Source organism: Podarcis erhardii, assembly GCF_964252035.2.
Source record: "Podarcis erhardii genome assembly, chromosome: 2".
Taxonomy (NCBI): Eukaryota; Metazoa; Chordata; class Lepidosauria; order Squamata; family Lacertidae; genus Podarcis; species Podarcis erhardii.
The window spans coordinates 121835340-121856114 of record NC_138498.1 but is presented as its reverse complement, the minus strand read 5'-3'; the positions used below and the strand labels follow the sequence as shown (position 1 = coordinate 121856114).

The following is a 20775-nucleotide window of genomic DNA, read 5'->3' as shown; positions in this document are numbered from 1 at the left end:
GCTATGTGTGGCCCAGGGGCAGGACGGGTGAATTGGGAGGCACTGGGTGGGCTGTGGCACTGAGGCCCACTGCTGGACCATGGGCCAGTCTTTCAGAAGTGCTAGGAAAGGTCATGCCAGCCTCTCGTGCCCCTCTCTGGCCCATGTCACAAGTAGAACCACAATGCAGTGGGAAGTTCTTCAAATATCTGAAGGGTCATCACATGAAAGATGAAGCAAGGTTGTTTTCTTCTGCTCTGGAGGGTGGGACCTGAAACAGTGGATCAAGTGACAAGAAAAGAGATTCAGACTAAACTTTAGGAAGAACTTTCTGACAGCTGCTCAACAATGTAAATCTCCTTCAGGGTCCTTTCTCATTCTGCAATTCTATAGCTCTATGATTTGATGGAACATGTATTCCTTCAGGTCTACACCTGGCGCCATAAAGGGAGTTCAACATGGTGTGAAGGCAAATGTAATTATTAAAAATAATGGTGATTTCTTTGTCATCGTCTTGCCAAAGCTCAAGAGGAATAAAATCATATTTGCGTCCAGCATTGAACAACAACATGATGTAACTTCATCAAACTCAGTCAGAAGAGACTGGTACATAAATACTTCTCCACTGTGCCACTGAGGGTGGGGTGGGGTTATGCTGCCCACATGGGGCTGAATTGAATCCTCTTTGGCTCTCAAGCCATGTACGCCAGGCATGTTGTCTGTGATTAAGTCACTGCAGCCTGGGTCGTCCAAGCAGATTTTGACTGCTGGTAACTTGCTAGCTCTGTTGCTGATAGCACTCAAGAAGGAGATTGGAGTAAATGGCAGGTGCATTATAACTCACCTTCTGCTGTTGCTATTGCTACTACCTGAAGCAACACCAGAGATGCTAAACTCAAAATGCCCATTGACTTTGATAAGGGATCCCAATGAACCCTTGAATTGGTACAGGCGAGGAGACTACCATATTAGTGGGATCATATCCGCTACACCTGTTCGGTTCAATCCAAGCGTCTTCAATGAGCCTCCCTTTACCAGAACTTATGGGTAAGTCCTTATGCGCCTACTGTTGTAAAAGCTTTATGCAAACTGAATGTGACCTCATGGAGACCAAATGTTGTTGTCTCCTGGGCACATCTCCTCATTTCTGGTACTTTTGCTTGGTAAATTATGTCTTCCATTTTCCTCCCTTTGGAGGGAAATGGTCAGATCTGTTCTGAATGTCAGAAAGTCATCTACTGCAAACTGTGTGCTTTCACCCACACTAGTGAGACCTTTGCTTTAGAATAGCCCATTCTTCTAATATTTGAACAGGAAGCGGTTTACGGATCTCAGGTGTACAGATGATGCAGAAGCATCTCATGATTTTTACACACACATCCCCGTCACAGGTAAGGATGACACAATCTGGTCTTTGTGTGGAAAGAATGTCAAGATGACACACACTTTTTTCCAGGCTTCATATCCGGGCCTACTGGTATATCCTGTCCTTCTTGTTTGCTGTTCGGGAGGTCAATCAGAACCACAGGCTTCCCCCCAACCTCACCCTGGGCTATGATGTCTATGACAACTTTTACGACGCCAGAATGACTTCTGGTGCCATGGTGGACCTGCTCTGCCCTGGGCAGCCAAACATCCCAAACTATTATTGTGGACCATGGAATAAAGTATTGGCCGTTATTGAGGGGGCTGACTCTGACATATCCAAATATATTTCCACCATGTCAAGCATCTACAAAACCCCACAGGTATGAAAGTCAGGAGGGAAGGAGAAATCCCAGAATGTTACTGTAATTTCTTTGGAAAGACGTGAAAATGTCATTTATGATTCTAAGGCAGAAGGAGCATTTGCCCCCAAGCCCCTCTTGACAAAGATGACTCGGGAGATTCTGGACTCATCCACACTTATCCCATGGTTAGAAAGCTTTCCATTTGCCCTGTGGTTTTTTTGACATGGGTCCGAGCAGTTTCCCCCTTACCCTACTTCTTTCCCACAGAACACCCACTCTTTCACTCTAAATTGGAAAAACAGCAATCTGTGTTTTTCCCCAGGAAAAGCAACGGGACAAGGGATGTGTGGATAAGCCCTTAGTTAATCATCACCATCAGCATCACCATCAATTTATTTATATCCCGTCCTCGTTGGCCAGGACCGGGCTCAGGGCACCAAACATCAAAATATATAATATATTAAAAACATAAAATCAAACAATTGATTAAAATACTGCATAAAATCAAATTAAGATCAGAATAAAATCAAATGACAACCCACAAATTATAACCATAGGGGCCCAACCAAAGGCCTGGCAGAACAGTTCTGTCTTGCAGGCTCTGCAGAAAGATGTCAAATCCCTCAGGACCCTGGTCTCTTGTGGCAGAGCATTCCACCTGGCCAGGGCCAGGGCCAAAAAAGCCCTGGCCCTGGTAGAGACCAGTCTAATTTCCTTGAGGCCCAGGGCTTCCAAGAAGTTATTGTTTGTGGACCGTAAGGTCCTCCGTGGGGCATACCAGGAGAGGCAGTCCCATAGGTACAAGGGTACTAGGCCGTATAGGGCTTTAAAGGTTAAAACCAGCACCTTAAACCTGACCATGTACTCCACCAGGAGCCAGTGCAGCTGGTATAGCACTGGGTGAGTATGATCCAGTGGCAAGACCCCCATAAGGAGCCTCGCCGCAGTTGTTCTGCACCTGCTGGAGTTTCTGGGGCAGCTTCAGGGGCAGCCCCACGTAGTTAAATCTATAAGACCCCACAGGTGTAAATGCTGTATTTTATGGAGAAGGATCTTTGAGGAAATGGTCAAATTTAATGCAGAAGAATAGAATAGGTAATGAAAGCTAGTGCCGTGTGAGAAGCAAATGAACAAATATGCAAAAGGAAACATTAAAGAAACAAGAGGCAAAATACAAAAAAGTGCATGACAAGGCAATGGAATGTCATCCTTTGAAACAAATTCTGTGAGTTCAGGCTAAGCAAACCTTAGATAAACCTGTAAAAGTAAGAGCAATTTACAGTAAAGGCAAGAGATTTACATTCCTAATGTGGTCGTACTTATTATTTACTTATTTATATGCTACCTTGACTCATGAAAGAAAATTAGTTTCATGAAAAATAACTGGATCACTTAGCTTTAATGGCTTCTCTATCCTTCCCCTCTACGGCCCTCTTTAATCAAACATAGAAGACATGGCAACTCTTAGAATCACAGAATGATAGAAGATTAGAGTTGGAAGAAACCCAAGGGTCATCAAGTCCGACCCCCTGCAATGCAGGAATCTCAGCTAAAGCATCCATGACAGATGGCCATCCAACCTCTGCCTAAAAAACTCTGAGGAAGGAGAGTCCTCTGAGAGAGAGCATTCCACTGTCAAACAGCACTTACAGTCAAAAAGGTTTTCCGTATGTTTTATTGGACTCTCCTTTCCTTCAACTTAGAATCATAGAGTTGGGAGAGACCACAGGGGCCATCGAGTCCAACCCCCTGCCAAGCAGGAAACACCATCAGAGCACTCCTGACATATGGTTGTCAAGCCTCTGCTTAAAGACCTCCAAAGAAGGAGACTCCACCACACTCCTTGGCAGCAAATTCCACTGTCAAACAGCTCTTACTGTCAGGAAGTTCTTCCTAATGTTTAGGTGGAATCTTCTTTCTTGTAGTTTGGATCCATTGCTCCGTGTCCGCTTCTCTGAAGCAGCAGAAAACAACCTTTATCCCTCCTCTATGTGACATCCTTTTATATATTTGAACATGGCTATCATATCACCCCTTAACCTCCTCTTCTCCAGGCTACACGCCCAGCTCCCTTAGCCGTTCCTCATAAGGCATCGTTTCCAGGCCTTTGACCATTTTGGTTGCCCTCCTCTGGACACGTTCCAGTTTGTCAGTGTCCTTCTTGAACTGTGGTGCCCAGAACTGGACACAGTACTCCAGGTGAGGTCTGACCAGAGCAGAATACAGTGGCACTATTACTTCCCTTGATCTAGATGCTATACTCCTATGGATGCAGCCCAGAATTGCATTGGCTTTTTTAGCTGCCGCATCACACTGTTGGCTCATGTCAAGTTTGTGGTCAACCAAGACTCCTAGATCCTTTTCACATGTACTGCTCTCAAGCCATTGGTTGAAGCCATTGGTTCAAGTCCTACTTTCCAGAGCAGGAGAAAACAAACATGTTCCTTCTTCTATGTGAGAGCCCTTAAGATACAGCTACCATATCTCCTCTCAGTCTCCTCTTTCCAGGCTAAACATACTCAGGTCCTTCAACCATTCCTCATAAGGCTTGTCTCCAAGACCCTTGATCATTCTTGATCTTCTGCCCATTGTAAGGGCTTGGTGCTGCCAAAGTTAGCAGAGATGAAACTCCAGGCTCACAGCCAGTTTCTGTCTTGAAGTTTTATTTACAAAGTTCAAACGGTTATAAGAGCTTCAAAGGTGCCTGTCTCACTCAGATGCCTCGAATGGCTTTTTTTTACTCCTCCTTCCCCAGCAGGCCAATCGTCGAAAGACCCGTCTCTTACTTCCTCTGTTCAGTGAATAGCTATTTCTGGGCTCTGAATCCCCCCCTCCCTGTTTCTTCTTCCGAGTCAGATGAGAAGCTGCTAATAAGCTCTTTCGGCTCTCTATAAGTGCTAGTCTCCCCCCTCGGCTCTCTAGCCGTTTGCACTTCCCTGACACCCATGTTCCAGCTTTTCAACATGCTTCTTAAACTGTGGTGCCCAGAATTGGACACAGTATTCCAGGTGTGGTCTGACCAAGGCAGAATAGAGTGGGACTATTACTTCCCTTGGTCCGGACACTATGCAACATAAGAACACATAGCTTATAGACTTCGACTGTTTATGGACATATATTATGATGTTTGAAAAGCATTAATAAAAAATATAGTATACACAATTGTATGTATGTATGTGTGTGTATATATATATATATATATATATATATATATATATATCTCAGAATCATCATTTATATACCAATGTATTATATAAGTATGTATAGAATTATAGTTTTCCCTTTGTTCTTCTTTCTTAAATGTGACACTTTAATTAATAAATAATGATGAGGTCATATACAATTAAATGAAACTGCTACAAGAAACATGTTGTAAAAGCAGTAACAAAAACGCAGTCAGGGCATAACCTAAAGCAAACACAATCCATTCCAAACACTCTGTCACCGTTTTTTGAAAGCAAACAACTAAACATGTTGTTAAGCTTCCTGGAGTAAATCTCTTTAGCCCCCATGAAACTTTGTCTTTTCTCTGTTTTCCATGTCAGAGAAAAGTTATCAGTCTGGCAAGTAAAAAGTACTAGATTTGGGATTTTGTTGGGAGTGACAACACTAATCTCTTCTGTTCTTTACTAGGTCAGTTATGGTTTTGTTTCTGATACACTTAGTGACAAAACTCAGTTCCCTTTTGTCTACCGAATGGTCCCCAAAGAAGAACATCAATATCTGGGGATAATCCAACTTCTCCTGCACTTCAACTGGACTTGGATTGGCCTCGTTGCTCCAGACACCAACAATGGAGAGAGGTTCATGAGGACCTTTAGGCCTCTGCTAATCAGGAACACAGTTTGTGCTGCCTTCTCACTTAGCATCCCAATACAGAATCAGGAAATACCGTCACTTTTAAAAATAATTTCCACGTGGAACACAGTCAGTGTATTAGTCTACTATGGAGAGATGCGCTTCTTCTTACAGTCAATAAATACATTGCAAAATGCTGTTAAAAAGCATATAAGACCCATTGTGGGGAAAGTCTGGATCACAACAGCTTTGTGGGACCTCACTTGGAACTTGTCTTATAATATTCTTTCTCCCCTGCACATTTATGGGTTTTTTTCTTTCTTAACTCATATTAAAAAAAGGGCAGACGACGACCCTGAAGACTTATTGTCCAAGTCTATGTTTCTGTTTGGGATGAAAACATTTCAATGTTCATATTCAAAGCACATATTGTCTGTGAAGGGAAGGAAAAGATGCAGGGAAGTTGACACTCTGGAGTTCCTGCGTGACGAAGTGATTGAGAAAACCCTGTCTCTGGATAGTTACAGTATTTACAACCTTGTCCTTGCTCTGGCACGGGCCTTACGGGCTGCGCTTTCCTCCAAATCCAATCGGATGGTGGCGAAGGGTAAAAAGAGGCTGAAATATCAAAGGATACAGTCTTGGCAGGTACAGTGGTGCCCCGCAAGACGAACGCCTCGCAAGACGGAAAACCCGCTAGACGAAAGGGTTTTCCGTTTTGGAGGCGCTTCGCAAAACAAATTTCCCTATGGGCTTGCTTCGCAAGACGAAAATGTCTTGCGAGTTCCTGCGGGGGTTTTTCCCTTTCCACCCCTTTTCCTAAGCCCTAAGCCGCTTATCAGCTGATCCGCTAAAAGCCGCTAAACCGCTAATAGCGCTAATCCGCTAAGCCGTCAATGGGCTTGCTTCGCAAGACAAAAAAACCGCTATACGAAGAGCCTCACGGAACGGATTAATTTCGTCTTGCGAGGCACCACTGTATTCCTGTTTTTCTCACAGATATCTTTGTTGAACAGGGATCGGTGCTATGCATTCCATTCTCAGGTGAATTCAGGCTTGCCTCAAAACTGTCTTTACTTTGCCTCCATTTACTTTACTGTTAAAGGTAAAGGTACCCCTGACCATTAGGTCCAGTCACAGACAACTCTGGCGTTGTGCGCTCATCTCGCTTTACTGGCTGAGGGAGCTGACAGCTTCCGGGTCATGTGGCAAGCATGAGTAAGCCACTTCTGGCGAACCAGAGCAGTGCACAGAAACAGCGTTTACCTTCCCGCCGGAGCCGTACCTATTTATCTACTTGCACTTTGACATGCTTTCGAACTGCTAGGTGGGCAGGAGAAGGGACCGAGCAAAGGGAGCTCACTCCGTCGCGGGGATTTGAACCACCAACCTTCTGATCGGCAAGCCCAAGGCTCAGTGGTTTAGACCACAGCACCACTCTACTGTTACCCGCATCCTAATTTTGCTTGTGAGAAGACAATCTGCCTCCACTTCACCACCTAATCCCTCAATAAGGCTTCCTGCTATTACTAGACAAGGGAGCTGATTTCTACACACCACGTCCAACAACCTTACTTTGACAAATAGGAGGCCAATGCTTGCACAGTTCTTCCAAGGGTGTGGAATGAGGCTTATGGATCTCATGGCTTTAATCTGTCCCAAAAGGCTGAAGCAGAAAGAATGGGCCACAGATCCATTTCCCAAACGCACACACAAAGTGTCAGTCTGTACAAATGCCTTCATAGATTAGGCCAAGTTATCTAGATGGTTTTCCCATTGTCAGTCTGTACAAAGATCTTTGGCAATTAGGCTATGTTATCTAGATAATTTTATTATTTTCTAAATGTGCATGCTTTCTTTCCTGTTCTAGCTTCACCCTTTTCTGGGAAGTTCCCAGTTTTACAATACTTCCATGGAAGGAGTGTATTTGGATGAGAATGGGCAGTTGACAGTCGAATCTGACGTTGTGAACTGGGTGCCATTTCCCAACAAATCCTTTGGTGCCGTGAAATTTGGGAGCATAAGCAGACAGGGATCCTCAGGCCCAAAATTCACCATTGACCAAGAGGCTCTTGTGTGGTCCAGGCTATTCAAACAGGTTTGAAAAACCCATTCATTGCATTGTATTCCCTTTTAGAGATATGTTGCCTATCCAACATAATAATGATCCAAGGATTAGGGAAATCCTACCTTTTTCTTTTTTCTATGACTATGACGTGTGTTTAAATGTAAACTTTACTTTGAAAAAGAAAAGGAAACATGAAAATGGAGAAGCATGTTGGACTATGACTGGGGCATGGCATTTGCAGTGGTCAGGAAGCAGGCCAGACTTAAGAATTGAGCACAACACGGCTGCTCCAAATACTTTTCCGTTTCAGCTTATTTGTTTCTCTGGTTTTGATATTTTTAACTGACTGCAGATTGGTACTGTGTTTACTAGAGCTTTGTTATAATGGCAGAGAGCTCTGACTCCTAAATCCAAGGTCAATATAGTCTCCATGTAATTCTTTCTTCTTGATAATCTCTTTCTGCCCCAACTGTGTCCCAAGGACTATGACCCTCTGTTTTGTCCCATGGATCAAAAAAACCATCCACACCAAAGCCGTGTCTATGCCACATAGATTGAAATTGTACAATGCTCCAGGAATTACTTGGCAACAGTCTTTCATTGATGCTTTCTGTCTTTTTGGTCAGACCCTTCCTCATTCCAGGTGTACCCAAAGTTGTCGCCCTGGGAATGACAAGAAGGTTCAGGAAGGGAAGCCCATTTGCTGCCATGCTTGTGCTCCATGTGCAGAAGGGACAATCTCCACTCAGGAAGGTAGGAGACTTCAGAGGAATGTGCAGCAAAAAGAACAATAATATATGTCCTTTTTTGATGAATATTCAAATATAATATTATGGTTGAATTTAATAAAAGTTCAATGGTGATTTACATAGTCTTAAAAAGCTTTCCAGGTACCACTGAGACAGCCTTGAGTATGTAAGAATTAGGCAGTGTTGCTGCATCTGGTAGGCTCCCTTGAACCAGTCGGTGAGGCAAAGTAGCTGGGGTATTTGGTTTGTATGGGGAAGACAAGAGTTCCAGTCCATGCTCCTCCAAAGAACATTTTTTTGTAAATTACGCCCATCTGACAACACCTGGTGTTGGGGTGAGATCAGATGTAGCTGCAATTAAGAACTTGGAGCTTCAAGATCACTTCAAGCTCTTCCTTGGGAGGTGAATAAGAAGTTATCAGCACGAGGGACCTACATTGCAAGGACCAACTCCCTGTGTTGATTAGCATAAATAGTAAGTCCCATCACTGTTTCCATTTGCATGGGGTGGCTGGATTCAAAACTGACCTGCTTTTTTTGCTAGTCTGCAGGAAAATGTTCATGCAGACACTCTTCTTTTTCCAGATGCAGACCACTGCACCAAATGTCCAGAAGATCAACACCCTAACAAGGACAGAGATCAATGCATCCCCAAAATTATCACCTTCCTGTCCTATGATGAATATCTGGGGACCCTCTTGGCTTCCACTGCCCTGTTTTTGGCCTTCATCACAGGCCTTGTTTTAGGAATATTCATTAAATATCTTGACACTCCCATAGTCAAAGCCAACAACAGGGACCTTTCCTACATCCTCCTTGTCTCCCTCCTCCTTTCCTTTTTGTCCTCCTTTCTGTTTATAGGCCGGCCAAGGAAAGTGACCTGCCTTCTAAGGCAGACGGCCTTTGGCATCATCTTCTCAGTTGCTGTCTCTTCTTTGTTGGCAAAAACTATAACCGTTGTGCTGGCCTTCCTGGCCACTAAGCCAGGAAACAGGGTGAGGAGATGGCTGGGAAAGAGTTTGGCTAATTCCATTGTCATGTCCTGTTCCAGTATCCAAATTCTCATCTGTGTCATCTGGCTGGGTACCTCTCCTCCATTCCCAGACTCTGACATGCACTCCCAGGCTGGAGAGATCATCCTGCGATGTAACGAAGGATCTGTTGCCATGTTCTACACTGTCCTTGGCTACATGGGCTTCCTGGCTGCCATCTGCTTCACAGTGGCTTTCCTGGCCAGGAAATTGCCTGGGTCCTTCAATGAAGCCAAGCTCATCACCTTCAGCATGCTGGTCTTCTGCAGTGTTTGGGTGTCCTTTGTGCCCACCTACCTGAGCACCAAGGGGAAATACATGGTGGCTGTGCAGATCTTCTCTATGTTGGCCTCCAGTGCTGGGCTTCTGGGCTGCATCTTCCTTCCCAAGTGCTACATTATTGTACTCAGGCCTAGTCTGAATACAAAGGAGCACCTGACTACAAAGACTTAATATGGCACCTGATTCCTAAAATAAGTTTTTGGTTTTTGCAATTGATAGCCAGCATGGTAGCAATGAAACCAGGACACATGAGTTGGGAATGTAGCTGGTGAATTGGGTTCGGGTCTCCGCTCCTCCACATGCAGCTGCTGGGTGACCTTGGGCTAGTCACATGATCAAAGGTTCACTTTCAGCACAGCACAGAGTAGAAAACAACCAACAGTAATTCGTTAACAAATTAAGGAACTAAGAGTGCTTTAGGAAATAGCTTTGGAAAAGCCCCAATATTAGCAACGCTTCATTAATACACATTCACCCATTTCCCATTTTAAAGCTACCTTTTCATTTCAGTGTGAATTAAATCAATGATACTTAGCAAGGAGGAGGGTGGCAAGAACAGGAGGCAGTGAGCACCATGCTCCTTGCACCCAGATCTTCTGCCCCTCCCAGCTGTCCCCAAGGCAAATGTCTCACTGTGCCTCATGGGGGGCTCCCCTGCACCCACAGGAACCTCAGGAAAGAGCAGAGCTCACAGCAGGAAGAGAACTCAGATGGATTTTATGTTCCCTTCCTAAATATTAGAGAGTATAAGTATCAACATTGCATTGTCCCTTCCTAATCACAAGATAAAAATTGCCTGAAAATAATACCCATCTCTCTCACTGTCAATGAAAACTAATAAATGAATAGAAAGAAAATCTACCCATGTGATGCTGAAACAAAACCTCACACATACACTATGTAGAAAAATGAAAGTTTACTATCCCCTTCTCTCCTTCCTTCCTTCCTTCCTTCCTTCCTTCTTTCTCTCTCTCTCTCCCTACCTGTCTTCTCTGCCAACCTTATACGATATACAACATTAAAACCTTACATCAAATATAACTGATCTATAGAAAGGACTTTATGATATGAAAATAGAGACAATGTATGGTCTTTTGTAACCCAATAAAATCTTTAATAAAATAAATAAATAAATAAATAAATAAAATATTCCATGAGGGGAGGGTCAATAATAATATAATGAATGTATCTAGTAGTACCACTATCACAATGAATACAGTATAAAAGAAAAAAACACGAAATTGCCATCAATAAAGAGCATACAAAGAAACAACAACCGATGACAAACAAGTTGCGGAGGCCAACCTTTTTAAAATTTATGTATTTATTTATAATACATAAATCAATTGATTTAAAAACCAAACAAACTTTGATGTGGTTGCAACATGATGCAACAACAACAACAATAACAAAACTGATCCCCACCCAACTGGTTCATGAAGAAGAAGAAGAAGAAGAGAACCTAAGATCACCAACTTTGATATTAGGGAAGAAGAGAAGAAGAAGAGTTTGGATTTGATATCCCGCCTTTCACTCCCTTTAAGGAGTCTCAAAGCGGCTAACATTCTCCTTTCCCTTCCTCCCCCACAACAAACACTCTGTGAGGTCAGTGGGGCTGAGAGACTTCAGAGAAGTGTGACTGTCCCAAGGTCACCCAGCAGCTGCATGTGGAGGAGCGGAGACGCGAACCCGGTTCCCCAGATTACGAGTCCACCGCTCTTAACCACTACACCACACTGGCTCTCCAGTGTGCTCTCAGGTGGGCAAAAGGAAATCTTGGCATGATGGGATGCAGGTAAATGGTGGAGCAGGCTGCATGATGGTGGTCGGAAGGTCGGAAGCCGCCTTACGCTGAGCCAGATTCTTGGTTCACCTAGTTCTTCCAGCTTCTCACTGACAGGCAATGGCTCCCCCAGATACCATACTGGGTTCCCCTCCCAGACCGGAAGTGAAGCACCAGAAGCATTGTGAAAGAAGCTGCTCTGCCATAGAAAAAAATAGGCAGACCTTCACCGCTCCCCACACTCACATAGTTGCTAGGAAGGAGAACAATAGACAGAGCGGTATGTGTGAGTTGTGCCAGAAGCCAAATACATAGTTACGTGCTTGCTCTGTATTGGATTCATACCTGTGACCAGTACAGTGGATGCTCGGGTTGCGAATGTGATTGTGCCTTGCGCATGCGCATGTGCGCCAAATCACAATCCGCACATGTGCAGAGACGCCGCTCCGTGTTGCGAACGCTGCAGGTTGCGAACGTGCATCCCACACGGATCACGTTTGCAACCCAAGCGTCCACTGTACAATATTTGAAATAAAAAACAAAACAACACAATAAATATTGACTCTCCTTCCATGGTGCATTTTATTACATTCTTTTTCAACTCCATATTCTGATTTCTACCTATATCTTATTTTCCACCATCTTTATATCTCAATACTTTTTTAAACTGCCAAATTTATTCTATTACTGTTAACTTTTTAATATGTTTACAGTATGTCTCCAGATAATCTTTAAGCATTTTCAATCTTTCTCAAATAGTTTTTTTTATCCAGATCTCTGATTCTATTTATCAGTCTTGCCATTTCGATTTATTCTATTAACATCATCTGCCATTCTTCCCTTGGCGTTGTATCTTTTCTCCACTTCTGAGGATTAGGTCTAATTTGATCCAAGTGGTTTGGAATCAGGATCTCTTATGGACCATCTTGTGGTCTAGTAGTGGAAAACTTTCCCAACTAATCCTCTCTCCTCCCACTCTACCCTATATAGAATCATAGATTTGTATAATCGGAAGGGACCCTGACCCCCTTGTTTGTTACCCAGGTGAGGAACCTTTTGAATAAACCACAGAACCAAGGGAACTTCTTGGATTTAGGGACCAAACATTTATTATAGCTATTGTAATAGGACAGAGCTCACTCAACTCAACATGCCAGTTGAGAACGTCTGCCTCTAGGCACTTCAGAAGAAAAGCTCATATAGTATTTCAAACATAACAAATAATCATTAAAAAATCTTCACATATGTCAGGAAAGTCATGAGAAGTAAAGCACACATGGCTCCATCCTGGTATCTTCACCCCCACATCATCTTGGGTGTCTGGCATTATCCTGGCAACCTAGCCTTCAGTGAGGGAAGAGCATGATAAAATCCTCTTCCTGGGTCTCAGATAGCTTCAGGGATAGCTGAGTTACACTCTGGTGCTAAAACATCCTGCCATTTGTACCACTTTCAGAGGTAGATCAGGAGAGAGGAGAGAGCAGAAGAGGAGGGAGACTCACAAATGCAGAAAACACAAAAATCAAGCCGAATACATTCTAAAAGGTTCCAAAATACATTCAAAAAGGTTAAATATCTAAAAGGTTAAAACATCTTGAAGATCCCAGGCCACAGAGAGGTTAGACTGGCCTCAACTAGAGCCAGGGCCTTCTCGGCCGTGGCTCCAATCTGGTGGAAAGCTCTGAGACTAGGGCCCAGTGGGACCTGACATCTTTCCGCAGGGCCTGCAAGACAGAGCTGTTCCACCAGGCCTTTGGCCAGGGCGCAGCCTGACCCCCCTCCTCTGGCAATCTGCACAGAATTTTGCTTAATCAAATTGCTATCAATTTGATTTTAATTAATTTTTATAATGAAATGTTTTTAGAATCGTTGGATTATTTTGATTGTTGTTAGCCGCCCTGAGCCCAGCTTCGGCTGAGGAGGGCGGGATATAAATAAAATTTATTATTATTTATTATTATAAATACAATCAAAGTGAAACATGATTAAAATAAGTTTTTAATGGGATCTCTAATTCTTATATCATCAGGGATATAGAGAGAGAGGAAGTGAAGGAAAGCAGGCTGGGGAGTTTTGGAAGTGCCCAGAGGGGAGGGAGAGAAGCCCAGCTAAGGGAGAAAAGGAGGCAGCTGCTGGTTGCCCAGAATGAGATGGGCTGTGCTGCTGAGCCTTCCATCACAAGAGAAGACTGTTGGATCAGTCCAGTGTCCCACCTAGTCCAGCATCCTGTTCTCACAGTGGCCGGTTACATAGCCTCCAACATTCCTCAGATGAAGCCCACTGGGTAACCTTGAGCGCTCACTGCCTCTCAGTGTAGCCATGAAAATACACTGGGGAGGAGAAGAACCATGTATGATTGAACCTGGGACTTTATCCATGCAAAAATAAAAAATGCTCTACCACTGATTCTCTAAAAAGGGGTTTTTTTAGCAAGTTTTGTCAAGTGTCAGGCTATGGGACACAGTGACGATTTCTCACAAACATGTTTTCCCTCAAGTTCTGCACCTGCTCCTTGATCAACCCAGGAAGTTGCAGGAGGAGATGTTTAATTATGTAATTATAGTCTTCTCGCAAAATCTCCAGGGATTTCGCCATAAAGATTGCCTTTGCAACTGGTAATGTAAAGTCAGAACCAAGGCCAAAACAAAAAAAGTAACTTCTCAAGAACTCATCAGAGGTGCTCTGCTTCAAGGCCAAAGGCCAATGTGATCCAGCATTTCCATGCACTCTGGCACTTGTCATGGTGTCCTGTTGCATGAGAAGCAGTTTAGTCATGCTGGCCACATGACCAAGAAAACTGTCTGTGAATAAACACCGGCTCCCTCAGTCTGAAAGCAGAGATGAGCACAGCACCCCAGGTCAAATTTGACTAGACTTAACCATCCAGGGGTCCTTTACCTTGACCTTCACCTGCAGTTTCCGAACCATCCTCAAAGGCACTCCAACATATAACTCATTGCAGTAGTCCAACCAAGAATAGAAGTTGGGCTATTGCAGTTATGCTTCGGGGTCCTGCAAGGTTCTGCATCATTTGGTTGGAGGAGTTATCTGTTCTTGCACAAGGTGGTGGGGAGGATGTGTCTGGTTTTTTATTTTGTTGTGCTTATTTTGCCTTTGTGGGCGAACATTGCCAGTTTTTCCTCCATGAAATTGCTATTCTGTGGTGCCCACAACAGTGTCTTACTTTTCCAAATGTGCACACAACCAAGCCCAAAAATGTTGGTGGACCCCAAGTGCCAGGCAAGGCTACTTGTTTTCTCTTCACTTTGCTATGAAACATTCACACCCCACTTCTCTCTCAGTGGAAAACTGTTCAAAAGGTGTTCAAGGCTAGCTAGATAAATCTTGATTTTGACTCACATGAAGGTATAGCAGAGCTAAGGTAGAGAACTCTAGAAAGGGCGGGAAATTATTGAGGCTCACCAGTCACAAAATGGCACTGCAGGGGTAAAGCCAGTGACAAGAAAGAATTCCTAAAATGCTCAACCAATAGTACAGTAATAATAATAAGAAATACTACTCCATCCCACTAAAAGTTCAGCACCATGGTCAAGGCCAGCTTATCCGAAGGAGTGTCTCCACCCCTGTTGTTCTACCCGGACACTAAAGTCCAGCACCGAGGGCCTTCTGGCGGTTCCCTCACTGCGAGAAGCCATGTTACAGGGAACCAGGCAGAGGGCCTTCTCGGTAGTGGCGCCCTCCCTGTGGAACGCCCTTCCACCTGATGTCAAAGAGAACAACAACTACTAGACTTTTAGAAGACATCTGAAGGCAGTCAGTAATGCCCTTGGTCCAACCAAAGAGCTATGTGTGGCCCAGGGGCAGGACGGGTGAATTAGGAGGCACTGGGTGGGCTGTGGCACTGAGGCCCACTGTGGGACCATGGGCCAGTCTTTCAGAAGTGCTAGGAAAGGTCATGCCAGCCTCTCGTGCCCCTCTCTGACCCATGTCACAAGTAGAACCACAATGCAGTGGGAAGTTCTTCAGATATCTGAAGAATCGTCACATGAAAGATGAAGCAAGGTTGTTTGCTTCTGCTCTGGAGGGTGGGACCTGAAACAGTGGATTCAAATGACAAGAAAAGAGATTCAGACTAAACTTTAGGAAGAACTTTCTGACAGCTGCTCAACAAAGTAAATCTCCTTCAGGGTCCCTTCTCATTCTGCAATTCTATAGCTCTATGATTTGATGGAACAGGTATTCCTTCAGGTCTACACCTGGCGCCATAAAGGGAGTTCAACATGGTGTGAAGGCAAATGTAATTATTAAAAATAATGGTGATTTCTTTGTCATCATCTTGCCAAAGCTCAAGAGGAATAAAATCATATTTGCATCCAGCATTGAACAACAACATGATGTAACTTCATCAAACTCAGCCAGAAGAGACTGGTACATAAATACTTCTCCACTGTGCCACTGAGGGTGGGGTGGGGTTATGCTGCCCACATGGGGCTGAAGTGAATCCTCTTTGGCTCTCAAGCCATGTACGCCAGGCATGTTCCCTGTGATTAAGTCAATACAGCCTGGGTCTTCCAAGCAGATTTTGACTGCTGGTAATTTGCTAGCTCTGTTGCTGATAGCACTCAAGAAGGAGATTGGAGTAAATGGCAGGTGCATCATAACTCACCTTCTGCTGTTGCTATTGCTACTACCTGAAGCAACGCCAGAGATGCTGAACTCAAAATGCCCATTGACTTTGATAAGGGATCCCAATGAACCCTTGAATTGGTACAGGCGAGGAGACTACCATATTAGTGGGGTCATATCCGCTACACCTGTTGGGTTCAATCCAAGCGTCTTCAATGAGCCTCCCTTAGCCAGAGTTCATGGGTAAGTCCTTATTTGCCTGCTGTTGTAAAAACTTTATGCAAGCTGAATCTGACTTCATGGACACCAAATGTTGTTGTCTCCTGGGCACATCTCCTCATTTCTGGTACCTTTGCTTGCTCAATTATGTCTTCTATTTTCATCCCTTTGGAGGGAAATGGTAGGATTCGTTCTGAATGTCAGAAAGTTATCTACTGCAAACTGTGCGCTTTCACCCACACTAGTGAGACATTTGCTTTAGAATAGCCCGTTCTTCTAATATTTGAACAGGAAGCGGTTTACGGATCTCAGGTGTACAGATGCTGCAGACACATCTCATGATTTTTACACACACATCCCCGTCTCAGGTAAGGATGACACAATCTGGTCTTTGTGTGGAAAGAATGTCAAGATGACACACACTTTTTTACAGGAGAGGAGCCTGGGCCTACTGGCATATCCTGTCCTTCTTGTTTGCCGTTCAGGAGGTCAATCAGAACCACATGCTTTTCCCCAACCTCACCCTGGGCTATGACATCTATGACAACTTTTATGATGCCAGAATGACTTGTGGTGCCATGGTGGACCTGCTCTGCCCTGGGCAGGCAAACATCCCAAACTATTACTGTGGACCATGGAACAAAGTATTGGCCATTATTGAGGGGGCTGACTCTGACACATCCAAAGATATTTCCACCATGTCAAGCATCTACAAAACCCCACAGGTATGAATGTCAGGAGGGAAGGAAAACTCCCAGAATGTTATTGCAATTTCTTTGGAAAGATGTGAAAATGTCGTTCATGATTCTAAGGCAGAAGGAGAATTTGGCCTCAACCGCCTCTTAGCAAAGATGACTCAGGAGATTCTGGGTTTGTCCACACTTCCTCCTATCCCATGGCTAGAAAGCATGGGTTTGAGTGGCTTTCCATTTACCCTGTGCTTTGTAGGCATGGGTCCAAGCCATTTCTCCCTCACTCTACTCCTTTCCCACAGAAAACCCACTCTAAATTGGAAAAGCAACGGGATTAGGGAAGTGTCAATAAGCCCTTAGCTAAATCTACAAGATCCCACAGGTGCAAATGCTGTGTTTTATGGAGAAATATATTTGAGGAAATTGTCAAAATTAAGGCAGAAGAATGGAATAAGTAATGAAGGCTAGTGCTGTGTGAGATACAAATGAACAAATATGCAAAAGGAAACATTAAAGAAACAAGAGGCAAAATACAAAAAAAGTGCATGACAAGGCAATGAAATGTCATCCTTTGAAACAAATTCTGTGAGCTCAGGCTAAGCAAACTCTAGACAAACCTGTAAAAGTAAGAGCAATTTACAGTAAAGGAAAAGCTTGAGACTTACATTCCTAATGTGGTCCTGCTTATTATTTACTTATTTATATGCTACCTTGACTCATGAAAGATAATTAGTTTCATGGAAAATAACTGGATCTCTTAGCTTTAATGGCTTCTCTATGCTTCCCCTTTATGGCCCTCTTTAATCAAACACAGAAGACATGGCAACTCTTAGAATCACAGAATGATAGAAGATTAGAGTTGGAAGGGACCCCGAGGGTCATCAAGTCCAACCCCCTGCAATGCAGGAATCTCAGCTAAAGCATCCATGACAGATGGCCATCCAACCTCTGCCTAAAAAACTCTGAGGAAGGAGAGTCCTCCGAGAGAGAGCGTTCCACTGTCAAACAGTGCTTACAGTCAAAAAGTTTTTCCGTTATGTTTTATTGGAATCTCCTTTCCTTCAACTTGAAGCCATTGGTTTGAGTCCTACCCTCCAGAGCAGGAGAAAACAAACATGTTCCCTCTTCTATGTGAGAGCCCTTAAGATATTTGAATGTAGCTATCATATCTCCTCTCAGTCTCCTCTTTTCCAGGCTAACCACACCCAGCTCCTTCAACCATTCCTCATAAGGCTTGACTCCTAGACCCTTGATCATCCTAGCTAAACCTCTTCTGCCCACATTCCAGCTTGTCAACATACTTCTTAAATTGTGGTGCCCAGAACTGGACACAGTATTCCAGGTGTGGTCTGACCAAGGCAGAATAGAGTGGCACTATTATTTCCCTTGATTTGGACACTATGCAACATATGAACAGGTAGCTTATAGACTTTGACTGTTTATGGACATATATTAAGATGTTTGGAAAGGATTCATAAAAAAGATAGTATGTTATAAACAATATCATATATATTAGAATCATCGTTTATATACCACTGTATTATATATGCATGTATAGAATTATAGTTTCCCCCTAGTTTTTTATGAACCCCTTTTTACTTTGTTTAACTGAAATATTTTCAATAAGAAATAAAATTTTAAAAGTAAGAAAAAAAAATCTTTTTAAAAAGCAGCCACTCCCTATATCATGTTTTGCCTCTGCTTCCTTCACAATTGGTATTTGTGTTGTGATTGGATTTTTTTTTTTAAAAAAAAAAATCATTTCTGAAGGCGAGGTTTTGAAAAGTACAGAGCGGAGAGCAATTCTTAAACATCTTCACAAATTTTGGCATCCAGGAGTGGGAGCTTTGTTCTAAGTTTTTCTGTCTGGCCACACACCCTGAAATGATCTATTCTTGTAATATGCTTTCAGTCTCCCCCCCCCCCAAAAATTTTTTTTTATTGATTTTCCAAATTCATAAATTAACAAACACACACACATAAATCCTAACCGTAATTATTCCACTATTATTAACATTGTTAGGTGACTTCCTCAAATCCCCCTGGCTGAATTTCAATGTATATCATTGTAACAGTTTTCCAAAACTAATTTCTCATAAAATTTACTTAGTCAATTAACTTCTTTCTTACTTTTCATATAAACTTTAAACATATTATTATATAAAATCACATATTTAAATCCTAAGCCAATCTGGTATTTGCAAGAATTTCTATTTAAATTATCTCAGCATATTTAACTAAATATTCTTTAAATTTCATCCATTCTTCCTGGTACTCCTCCTCCTTCTGGTCGCGGACTCTTCTGGTCAGGTCGGCTAGCTCCCAAAAGTCCATCATCTTCATCTGCCATTCCTCCACTGTTGGCACTACTTGTGTTTTCCAATTCTTGGCTAACAAAATCCTTGCAGCAGTTGTGGCATACATAAACAATCTAACATCTTTCTTGGGCAATTCCAGACCTATTATTCCAAGAAGAAAGGCCTCTGGTTTCTTAATAAATGTATATTTCAACATTTTTTTCCAATTCATTATAAATCTTCTCTCAGAAGTCTTTCAGCTTGGGGCAGGTCCACCACATATGATAAAAGGTACCTTCTTTTCCTTTACATTTCCAACATAGATTATCAGTATTGTGTTTTACAGGAGTTAAGTACCACCTATATACATCATTTTCATAATATTTTCCTTTAACACCGAACATGCAGTGAACCTAACCCCTTTCCTCCACAACCTTTCCCAGTCTTCAAACATTATATTATGTCCAACATCTCTTGCCCAATCTATCATCACAGATTTAACTTGTTTGTCCTTTGTATGCCACTCCAACAATAGATTATACATTTTAGATAAATTTTTAACTTTAGAATCTAACAACTCCGTTTCCAACTTTTTTTTTCCTGGTGCAAAACCATTTTTCTTCTCTAATTTATACAATTCATTGATCTGATGGTAATGTAACCAATTTATTTTATCTTTAATTTGATCAAATGGTTTTAATTTAATTCCTTCTTTTTCTTCCAGTAATAGATCTGAATATCTCAACCAATTAGTTTCCATATTTAACTTTTTCTGGGCCTTTGCTTCCATTGGCGAAAGCCATCTGGGTGTTTTCCTTCCTAAAAGATCTTTGTATTTTATCCAAACATTATATAAGGGTTTTCTAACTCCATGATTTTTAAAACCATTATGGGCCTTTGTCTTGTCATACCATAGATAAGCATGCCATCCAAACACATTGTCAGATCCCTCCAAATCTAAAACATCCACGTTATCTAGTTGTATCCATTCCTTAACCCAACAGAGAGCTGCGGCTTCAAAGTAAATCCTCAAATCTGGCAGGGAAAATCCTCCTCTTTCTTTAGAATCTGTTAGTAATTTATATTTAATTCTGGGTTTTTTCCCCTGCCAGATAAATCTAGACAAAACTTTCTGCCATTCTTTAAAACATTTCACGTTGTCAATAATTGGGAGGGCTTGAAACAAAAACAACATCTTTGGCAATACATTCATCTTAACTACCAAGATCCGACCCATTAATGATAATTTTAAATTTGACCAACTCTCAAGATCTCTCTTTATTTCATTCCATAATTTCTCATAGTTGTCTTTATATAAATTCAATTTTTTCACTGGCAAATTAACCCCCATATATTTTACTTTTTCCACAAAGACTAGGCCCATCTTTTCTTGTAATAATTTCCTTTCCTCATTGTCCAAATTTTTCTCTAGCACTTTGGTTTGGCTCTTATTTAACTTAAATCCTGCTACCTGTCCAAACTCCTGTATCATCTCCGGTGCTTTTACTGCACTGGAGTCTGGGTCTTGAAGTGTCAGTGCCAAATAATCAGTAAAGGCTT

General features: G+C 42.6%; 1 protein-coding gene across 1 annotated transcript; it reads left to right on the top strand.

The window, feature by feature from the left end:
- Positions 1-8060: 8060 nt before the first annotated feature.
- LOC309335220 (vomeronasal type-2 receptor 26-like) lies at positions 8061-9808 on the top strand (the record flags this gene model as incomplete). The annotated part of the gene is made up of 2 exons (XM_081850094.1): positions 8061-8328; positions 8910-9808. The coding sequence occupies 2 exons, from the start codon at positions 8061-8063 to the stop codon at positions 9806-9808; spliced, it is 1167 nt and encodes a 388-aa protein (XP_081706220.1).
- Positions 9809-20775: the final 10967 nt, after the last annotated feature.